The 10,010-nt window shown below is 47.8% G+C and overlaps 5 protein-coding genes across 5 annotated transcripts; 1 reads left to right on the top strand and 4 right to left on the bottom strand.

Annotated features, from left to right (window-relative positions):
- Nucleotides 1-957: 957 nt before the first annotated feature.
- Nucleotides 958-2,380, top strand: FSUBG_13587 (TIM barrel metal-dependent hydrolase; the record flags this gene model as incomplete). Its single annotated transcript, XM_036678494.1, has 2 exons — nt 958-1,967; nt 2,311-2,380. 2 exons carry the CDS (start codon nt 958-960, stop codon nt 2,378-2,380), a joined length of 1,080 nt encoding a protein of 359 aa, XP_036530948.1.
- Nucleotides 2,381-2,522: 142 nt separating this feature from the next.
- FSUBG_13586 (immune-responsive 1) lies at nt 2,523-2,882 on the bottom strand (the record flags this gene model as incomplete). Its single annotated transcript, XM_036678493.1, has 1 exon — nt 2,523-2,882. The coding sequence occupies one exon, from the start codon at nt 2,880-2,882 to the stop codon at nt 2,523-2,525; it is 360 nt and encodes a 119-aa protein (XP_036530947.1).
- A 1,130-nt stretch (nt 2,883-4,012) lies between these two features.
- On the bottom strand, nt 4,013-5,169 carry FSUBG_13585 (succinyl-:3-ketoacid-coenzyme A transferase 1 mitochondrial precursor; the record flags this gene model as incomplete). The annotated part of the gene is made up of 4 exons (XM_036678492.1): nt 4,013-4,150; nt 4,200-4,555; nt 4,627-4,738; nt 4,786-5,169. The coding sequence occupies 4 exons, from the start codon at nt 5,167-5,169 to the stop codon at nt 4,013-4,015; spliced, it is 990 nt and encodes a 329-aa protein (XP_036530946.1).
- A 658-nt stretch (nt 5,170-5,827) lies between these two features.
- On the bottom strand, nt 5,828-6,209 carry FSUBG_13584 (succinyl-:3-ketoacid-coenzyme A transferase mitochondrial precursor; the record flags this gene model as incomplete). The annotated part of the gene is made up of 4 exons (XM_036678491.1): nt 5,828-5,906; nt 5,959-6,030; nt 6,083-6,144; nt 6,195-6,209. The coding sequence occupies 4 exons, from the start codon at nt 6,207-6,209 to the stop codon at nt 5,828-5,830; spliced, it is 228 nt and encodes a 75-aa protein (XP_036530945.1).
- A 686-nt stretch (nt 6,210-6,895) lies between these two features.
- Nucleotides 6,896-8,189, bottom strand: FSUBG_13583 (uncharacterized protein; the record flags this gene model as incomplete). Its single annotated transcript, XM_036678490.1, has 3 exons — nt 6,896-7,439; nt 7,494-7,993; nt 8,040-8,189. The coding sequence occupies 3 exons, from the start codon at nt 8,187-8,189 to the stop codon at nt 6,896-6,898; spliced, it is 1,194 nt and encodes a 397-aa protein (XP_036530944.1).
- Nucleotides 8,190-10,010: the final 1,821 nt, after the last annotated feature.

Here is a 10,010-nt window from a genome sequence, read left to right as displayed (position 1 = left end):
GGTACCTCGGCCCATTTGAAAAGATATATCGCTCTTCTGTCATCGATTTAGCCAAGCGGGTTGTACATTTGTCAATGAAATATTTATCTCATGCCACTAATCACTTCTCATAGACTTCCGAGGGTTCTTGCTTTACCGTCGATCCAACACGTCCTCGGAGAGAACTAAATCGATAATCTCATGGTCTCATCACCCCCGGTACATTCACGGAGCTCATAACCTTGTTCTTCTCTCCAACATCGAAGTCACTCTTACTTGTCAACTTTGGCTGACAATTGCCCTGTCGGCATCTCTCAAGATCAATCGAGGCTGGCAACATTTTCCCACAAAGTTGGCAGTCAAGGATCACCACCCTAGGTGACGATTTTCTGACATCAGAGCTCGGCGCGAGCTGTTGGTGGCTACACCCTGGTGCCAAGCCCCAGGTACGCGCTGTCAAGCTGATCAAAACGCAAGGTTAAAGCAGGATTCGCCAAACGATCGTTCGATAGAAAACCACGGATAGTTCAACAGTGTGCTAGTCAAGTTCGATGCCAATTGCTGTGCTGGGGCATTGACGCCGCTGATCGATTGATGACGGCCAAAGTCCGCGGAGGGTCACCGTGATCAACGGCTTTCTGCCCTAACACGATTGGCGTCTCTAGGACGAAATTGATGTCAAGCAAATGCCCAAACTTACAGACGCGAGACCACTCTTGAGTAATGCACCGGGAGTTCCCCGCGGTGCCTCTCTTCTTGGTTTCGCAGCCGAAAGGCAACCCCATGTGGAACATACCGCAACGCCCGTTTTACCCCACTGACCGACAAAACGAGGTTTCGATTGAACGGCCCATTTGAGAAATATCAAGTGTAGAGCCGGTGTATGTGAGTCGCCAGATTGTAGGTTGGATATATATTTTAACCCACTACCACCTTGGCTCCCTCAGCAGTTCACATTGTCCTACTTTTGACCCTACCATGAAAGTGTCATTGCCGCTAATTCTTGCCCTCTTTCAGAACGCTGCCATCACAGACGCAGCAGTCATGAATCCTCCTTCACCACCTCTATCAATCGCCAAGAGGGCAGCCAACGTCTCATACAGCGCCGACCCACGAATGCCAGCCGGCGCCTGGAATTCACATCTTCACATCATGGATCCCGTGCGTTACCCTCCTGTCGAAAACATCCCTTACAAGCCTGCTGTTCACAACCTCTGGGATAATGCGATCTTTGAGAACAGCATCGGGTGCGACCATGTCTTCTTCGTTCAGACTGCAACGCACGAATATGATTTGACCCTCTTGTTGGACTCTATGCGTGCGGTTGGGAATGAACGAGCGCTGGGTCTTGCGCTGTTTGACCCAAGTACCACTTCGCATGAGCATATTCGTAGATGGGACAGCGAGGGTGTTCGCGCTGTACGTGTCAATCTCGTGACGTATGGTGATGATACGCCTATCAATGAACTCAAAAGACAGATCAAAAAGTATGTCAATCTCATCAACCCTTTCGATTGGGTTCTCCAGTTATACACCAAGATGGAGCGCATCGCCGAACTGGAAGATTTCCTGCCCACTCTTGGCGTGCGCGTTGTTTTTGATCACTATGGCGACCCAAGTCTTCCGAAGTCATCGAGCCCTTTGAAGCCCTACGACATCAAGGGTTTCCAATCATTGGTCCGTCTTTTGAAGACTGGGACGACATGGGTCAAGATATCTGGTGCATACCGTCTCAGCCATATTGATTCTGATATCTGGGAGGATCTCGATCCTGTCGCGCTAGAGCTCTTCGAGCAATCTCCAAAGCGAGTTGTGTTTGGCTCGGACTGGCCTCACACACGATTTGAGGGTTTAGACGTTAGGCCTTGGGTGTCTCACTTGCTGGAACTGACCGAGGGAAAGCAACGGCTCCGAGAGACTCTTTTCAGGGACAGTGCCTTGGAGCTCTGGGGCGTGCATAAGACGCAAAGTACCTATAATGGAGACAGGTGAGATGGAGAATGATTGCAAATTAGCCCATAAGGCTGATGATTATGTTCGAATTAAATAACCGTCAGTTTACAAGCATCAGGTCGATTGATTGGATAAATAATAAACAGCTCGTCGTCTCGGCAGTGAGATTCTCGCGGGTACTAACAACGTGAGACCAACCCCTCTGAGCTTCCAAGCCTTCAAGAGATCCCCCAAACCCACTCTTAGCGAGCAGTACTGACTGGAGACCTGCTTGTGCCGCAGCCCCAACACGGAAAGGTTTGGTGTCTGTACCAAATTATTCATGCGTTCCAATGACCTGAACGGAGGCTATGCTGATAGCTCTCTACATTTGCTTAGTGTCAAGTCCGAGGACCTTTCCGACGGCAACAGCAGAACCAACGGATCACACAGTACTGGTGATGTCTGACGAGTGTCAGTATGACCACTTCCGAGAATGTTTATCAGGTTTACTTACGCCATCCAACATTGTAATGCTCGGGAAAAACAGCAACACCAATCTTGCACTCCGCTTCAACACCAGCAACGAAGGCTGCCAAGAAATCCTCGCCTCATACAGGTGCCATCCACCCCGCAACAGCAAACAGAGCAGACAACACAGGTCCAGATAGGTGAATAGGGTTACCTCGGTGGGTATCTTCATAGTAATCAGCGTGAGAGGCAATGCCGTTGATGAGAGCTGCGGTCTTCACATCGACGTACTTCCCTGTCCCGAAGATGGAAGAACTTCCTTGGGCTCCGATGAAGGGAACGTTGGCCTCGTACGAAATACCTGCTGGGTTTAAACCGTAGCCGCCGATGGCACAGCCGGCCCAGTTGTAGACGCTCTTGACGGCTATGTCGACGATTGGCTCGGTGGGGCTGCTGAACTGGAGGGCAAGAGCCCATGTTGCTAGAGCCTTGGTAGCCATGGTTGGTGTATCAATGCTGCTTGTCTCGAGTGTCTTCTGTGATATTCCAGCACATGAAGGGTATACCTTGATGGCATTTATACTTCTTCAGAGTTCCGCTCGTCTATATCATGAAGGATCGACAGTCTTCTTGCTTCATTCTTACCCCGCGGATAGAACGGCACTTTTGTTCAGTGATACTGCGCGGTGTAACCCTCCCAGGTCCATATCGTGGAGGTTATCATAACTCTGGACCACTATTTACATGGCAGATCAATGCTTGTGGGGTATACTAGTACATTGACCTCACGTTAGCACGAAGCAGGGCCCACGCCCATTCATCACAAAAACAAGCCCTTTGGGCTGGAATCTCCTTCTTAAATATGGGGATTTAGTTCATCCGGGGTAAGTCTTTACCTTAAGCTTCAATTAAACTACTCTAGCAAGGTTTCATGCCTTCAAGTAGAAATACCAATGCAGTTGAACAGGTCCAGTCGAGGGCCCGCGGAGAGCGCCCGAGGAAAGTGACCGGTGGGCAACTGCCGACGTCTTGGAAGGCCACATGAACTTTTATAGCAATTAGCTGACACTGAATAGGCCATCTAAAATCCATGCGTCTTGTATCACTCTTTGTTGGTGTTGAGTGATCACGACATCCCATTTGTCATTCCGAGCATATCGCTTATAGGGCACTGCTCCCAAAGGCTTTGACATGCTACCTACTGTTAACATTACAACACTGTCCATGATGATTATTTAGACAAACCACAGCGGTGTTTTCTGCGTTATTGAAGGATAGGCTGTGTTACTGTAGTGGCGGCATGTGTACCACCTTGCCACGATCAGGGCCATAGTCCATGTCACTGTCTGAGTCCGAGTCTATGGCGGTGATGATAATAGGGTTTCTCTTTCTCAATACCACTGCCCATCTTCATGTGCCTTGCTGGTGGTGGTGGTCGATGGAATGGAGCGTTCTATACCTCATCATGCAGGGGTTTTGGACTGAGGAGAGGAGGCAGCTGATGAATCGCCTGCTGAGAAGCCTGAGCATCATGCGGTGATCGAATTGAACAGATCACGCAATCATTCTACAGCGGCTAACAGTTCATGGCTTTAAAGCCTCTACATATATAATTGACCAATGATGCTTTTCACACTCCTGTCATCGACTCCAATGGCTCAGCAACAGTGAAAGGAGCTTCAGTCTTAGCCCTGACCTCATCCACAGTGACGCCAGGAGCAATCTCTACCAGCATCAAACCCGTAGCAAAGTCCACATCGAACACTCCCTGAGAAGAATTAGTATACCCCAGGAGCATTATTGTGATGGTAACGTACCAAGTCCCTAATTATGCGTGATACGCACGCCCGGCCTGTGAGAGGAAAAGAGCACTGTTTCAAGATCTTGGGGTTACCCTTCTTGTCTGTATGTTCCATCGTGATGATGACCTTCGTCTTGCTCGGGTTGCTAATAAGGTCCATCGCCCCGCCGAAGCCTTTGACCTTTCCTGGAAGCATCCAGTTGGCCAAGTCCCCAGTCGCGCTGACTTGCATGGCACCAAGAATGGTAACATCGATACGACCACTACGGATCATGCCGTAACTTTCGTTGCTGCTGAAAACAGATGCACCAGGCTTCAATGTGACTGTTTCTTTACCAGCGTTGATGAAATCTGGATCAGCTTCGTTTCGTTCTTTGGATGGGTAAGGCCTGAGTCCGAGAATGCTTTGAACGCTTTCACGAAGGCGTAGTCTCCTGAGATACTGCGCTCAAGTAGATATGGCTTGCCATCAAATACCTTGACGTCTTTGGGATCTGGGAATTGAGCATCGCCAGAAGAACCAATGGCCTTGTTCCGAAACGGGAGATCGCCATTCTGGACGACAGTTCCAACTCCAGCAGGCGTATAGAAAGCCGGGATACCTTTTCCACCAGCGGCACAGCGTTCTGCGAGCGCACCATTGGGTTAAGTTCCAATTCAATGTCGCCTGTAAGATACATCTTCTCGGACGTCTTGTTCTCTCCTATGTATGATGCGACCATCTTGCGCACTTGTCTGCTTTTTAAGAGCTTCCCAAGGCCAAAGTCATCAGTTCCGGCATTGTTGGAAACAGCTGTTAGCTCAGTGATATCAGGCTTGTTGAGTACTTCATTGACGAGCGTGTCTGGGACACCACAAAGACCAAAACCATCGCATAGGATCGTCGTCTTTGGTTTCATGTCCTTCAACGCCTCTGCAGCCGGTGGGACAACCTTGTTGATGCCGTAGCGACCCACAGATATGGAGAAGTGTCTTGTCAGCATCATCTTCGCCTGCATAAATCAGTCTTCGAATATGGTGACCAGCTGAGATTCAGGTGGAGGGGAATCCAAGAGTCAGAAAGGCACCCTACATTTATCCCACGTTGGAACATGATTCGTGAGCTTATGCACAGAATTGACGATGCCATAGTGCCAATGTAGACTTTCCAGAAAATACAAAAGCTAGGACGAGTTATGAATCGGTGGGCGACTTGAAGTCAACTTTCGACGGCCATATCCGCCCAAGGGCTTCTATTTCTAGGCTCATTCTACTTGGTAGGTATCGAGCTCCGCCATAGAGTAAATTGCTGGAGGCTTTCGGGAGCTGGCCGCGGACAGTGGCCGTCGCCACGCTAAAAGTCAGCCATGAGGGTTCTCAATAATTTCTGGCTAACCAAGACCGAAAAGAAAATTATATGTCGAGTTTGAAAGATGTTTTCGAGCACCAATGGTTCAAACATGGTTACAATGATACGTTTGGGTGCGTAAACTGGCGCCACTGTCAGGAAAAGGAACTGGACACCAACAACAAACCCTACCATACTCTCAGCACGGATATTTTCACAAGGGAATATGTGATATTCATGATAAGTTTTAGCTAGATATCTTCCCGAATTTGAATAGCCACTTGTCAACAGAACATTATTGGCATGGCCTGGCTCAACTAATCATCTTCTTCTATCTCATTGACCTCAACACCATCCAATTCCTTCAGTTTCTCAACACAATCCTTGGTCACGGGACTTATGATGGTTAGTGGCAACAAAGAAGCCAACTTGGTTCATGGTTACTTACGGGGGAATTCCCATGGGAGGGATGGACCTGGTCTCAATCCAAAACTCGACGCCAGTATCGTCCTGGATAAGCCTAGACAGATTTCGTTAGAATTATAAGGATTACCTTATAACAGACTACTTACTTCTTGAGCTGGGGCTCAGAGGCCTGCCAAGCCTCGTAGCCGCGGTAGGTGTAGCGAATTTTCTGCGTGTCTTGTTAGTTGACTTGACAACACAGGGGAAATTGTTGAGTACAGTCTTGTCGGCCATGATGGATATAGATAGAAGTCTCTTCGTGTGATAGATGTGTTATATTGTTGGCTTTTTGCTGTGGTTGAGAGGAAGCTGGCATGAGAAAGAACTTGGGAATCTTCCTGACCTTTTATACTTGAAACTATTAGCAACAACGCACTCGAGATCGACAAACAACTAACTTCTACTCTGTACTCGATACCGGAACCATTGACATTGCTTTCAGCTTTTGTCGATCATGAACAAATGCGCTCGGCATTTCATCCACAAAAACTAACTTCGGCTGTGGGATCGTCCGATTACAGACGCTATCTATGGTTTCGGTCACTATGAATTGCCGATCAAACTCAATCTGCAACTTCATTTACTTGATATTCAGCTTGAATCCACAGTATCGAATCTTATATCATCTCCATCCCGTTTCATTGGATATTTACCAGTCCTTTTTTATTGAGGATCGACACGGCACGAGCGGCAGATCGGAATATTGCGTGTCAAGCCGTCATACATGAACTCTAAACGATGTCCTACCTTTCACATGTCTTGATCACCAGAAGATCGTGTTGAAGATGAATATTAAAACGTATTATCATTGGCGACCCGCTAAGGGGAAGCGCTAAGGGTATCGTGGGACAGAGAACAAGTTTTCTCCTCGCCTCGTAATTATATCTACTCTATCTTCCTATGACATGACCAAGCCAGGCTTATGCAAGGTCTGATCCTCTAGTTTGGATAACAGTCTTCTTAACCAACACATTCCATCCTTTTTGGGCCCGCGGTTGACCATTGGCATCGGCCAGGTCTGACTGGCTGCTATTCCAGCCATGCAGTTCTGCAACAGAGTCAGAAGCTTCTGATCTACTTCCTTGCTTGCCTGTTTCACCATTTCTGTCTGACTTGTCGTCGTGGTCGATGATGGTGGTGACTCCAATACGTTTGCCAGCATTGTCGTGCAGATCAAAAGCCTCCTCGCCGTTCTGGCCGTGGCTGCGAAGGTAGCCTCCTGTTGGATGGTTGCTACCTGTTCGCTGCCAAGGCCTGGCTGAGTTTCCCTGTCCATCTGCAGATGATCCGTGACCAAGGAAGTTACGGAGAAGAGGTCGGAGTGTTGCGACAGCCGAGGCAGTAATACCAAGACCAGTCTCAACCGTGGACCAGATAGCGACATCGGAGGTAGAGTACAGGAAGTCGTCGATGTCGGTGAGGGAGTAGAGGTAAGGGAAGCGGATGATGGTTGCGCTAGAGGCACTGTAATCAAGGTCAGTAAACTAGTTCAACGGGGAGAGGAGTGTTGGCACATACATAGCACCTGCGGCCAGAATGCCGACGACCGAAATCTTTGTCCTTCTGCTCATTTGAAGGTTGTAAACCAGCGCAATGGGTAGCAAGCTGTAGGTCCAATCCGACAAACAGCTGATAGCTGAGTACGCATAGAAAGCCTTGGCAATCACCGAGGCTTCCAAGCAGCTGCCTCCAGGAGGGTTACTGGTATATCGAAGCCAGAAGAGCGATGTAGGTCGACATTGCAAGACGAACAGCAGAAAGAAAAACAAGCTGTAGATTTCTGTGATGCCAGTGATGGTCCAGATGATAATCTTGTGTGTTCTTGTAATGCAAATTCGCAACAAGAAGATAGCAATACTAGCCTTGATAGCCATGTTGGTCAAGACGTAGGTCGGTTCGCATGTCCACCACATCTGCATCGCTCTGGGGATATTCTCCGGCTCGATGTCCTTGAAGTGACGTCCAGTTCCATATCGGACACCAGTGATCTCATAGGAGCAATAGACGATAAACATAAACTTTGTCGGTTAGCAGGGTCTTACCAATAGGGACAATGCGTCCTACCTGGGCAATGAGGGCAAGCCAATCATCCGCGCCAAACGCCTTGACAACCCATCCTCGGCAGTAGACGCGAAGACATGTCGCAATCGATGAAAGGATCACAAAAGTATAACCGATGGCAGCAACCTGCGTCGCCCGACTCTCGATCGCCATGGTGTTCAGCTCGTGTGGCAGAGAAAAAGAAAGAAGAACAGGGTGCAGCGAGTGGACTCTCTCTCTCTGCTAACCGAGCGAGCGGGCAACACCCCATCGACTATATATGCAGACATGGTAAAACACCACTCACTCGCCACGAGTCTATGTACGGACAACAATCCAGACCGGGATAGTTTCGTCTGTGGAGTGCAGGAGATGGAGACAAAAGGGGATTCCTGTAACAGACTATCCAAGCGGCGTGACCAGGAAAACACGGCAATGATTTGCGTCTTATCTAGATCCATCTTAGCTCGATCTTCATGACGGGGAGGCTAGCCCTGCTTGTGTTGGAGCAGCCAGAAAGTCGGGACATTGAGTCAGGGGGCCCTCGGGCAGCAAGAAAACACCGGACCTTGATCTAGGGTGCCAAAATAAACTTATCAAAGATCCCCTAAACTTGGGCTAAATTTACCTAAACATTTTTATCGCTTAGGGTCAAGGTTTTGTGCTTTCTTTCCTCCCCTAGGGGGCCTCGGACTTGGGCCAATCTGCCACGAGGAAAAACGCTCGGACAAGTTTCTAGTTCTTCTGCTAGTTACTCGGAGCGCGGTTCCATTGAGATCTCTTCCCAGGGCCTAGGAGATTGGCTAGACTGTGAATGATGCATTATTCCGGTAATAGCGTCGGAGAACCGGATGATCTGCTGTGCGTTGGCCGAACGAGGTCAAGTGGCGATTTGTGCTTGGACCTTTGTTACACAAGGAAAACTCTGCGCGTAGTGGGCTTCGGGGAACCCACAAAAAGGGTATAATGTCGAGAGTAAGGGGAAATGATTTATTTACCTGATGGCTCCCAACAATTACTCAGGCTTCCCCAGGTCTGGAGATTACATAGTGGGCTTGAATGGAGCTGTTCAAGTGGCTGTTTCGCCTCGAGCAGAAGCCATGCTAGACGTTTTTAGGTATGTAGATCGTGGTGGTGATCAATGTCTGTGAGTTGCATCGTGGATCCTCACATGAGAGATTGAGCATTTCGGGAACTTCATAGGCGCGTCTGGCGATCATAAAACGCTTGCATGTTAAGGCTGTCGAGCACAATTCAACGTCCTTGGCGCGCCTCGAGAATGCTTCCAATAGTTCGACGCCCATGGCATGATGAGTGGATCATAGCTTTGTTTTGACTCAGGCTCTCTTAAGCTTAAGCCCCATGCTCTGTCATGAGGCGAGCTGAGCATCTAGTAAACGTGATTTATCATAGGGCCGACATTTTAGCTGCTATTATAGTCTCAAAGAAGCATGAAAGCTGCCCATCAGCATCTTGAGTGAATTACCTGAGGAGTGACTTGGCATTCTAGGTGATGATGGCTTCGGATCAAACGCTCCCAGGATAGATTCTATATCCGACATTTTATTGACGTTGCTATTGACTGTGGCTTGCCCGCAGCATGTATTAAAGGGGGTTTAGGCTCGAAGAGGTGTGTATGTATTCTCTAGCTAGGATCCTGTGGTTAGGCTATATATAGAGATATAGGGGCCTAAGGGCCTAAGGGCCTAAGGCATATATCTTAATATTACCCTATAGCCTAATTTACAGGTTAAGTAAAGCTATCTTATTATATATTATAGCTTTTTATAGCCTTTTTCTTAGTATTTTCCTTGCTTTATAACCTTATTTTCTTTTATAATTTGTTCTTTTTTTAATTAATTTTTTACTAGCTTTTTTATATTAAGTTAATATAAAAATTCCTTATAATTTTATATTTCTAGTAGCTTTATTAGTTTATTAGTTACTATTTCCTGTATTTTAATATACTAAAGGTTAAAATAACCTATTTTAGTT

This window comes from Fusarium subglutinans (assembly GCF_013396075.1).
Source record: "Fusarium subglutinans strain NRRL 66333 chromosome Unknown NRRL66333_c0000361, whole genome shotgun sequence".
NCBI lineage: Eukaryota > Fungi > Ascomycota > Sordariomycetes > Hypocreales > Nectriaceae > Fusarium > Fusarium subglutinans.
Note: the sequence above shows the minus strand (reverse complement) of the source record. Positions and strands in the feature narration are given on the sequence as shown.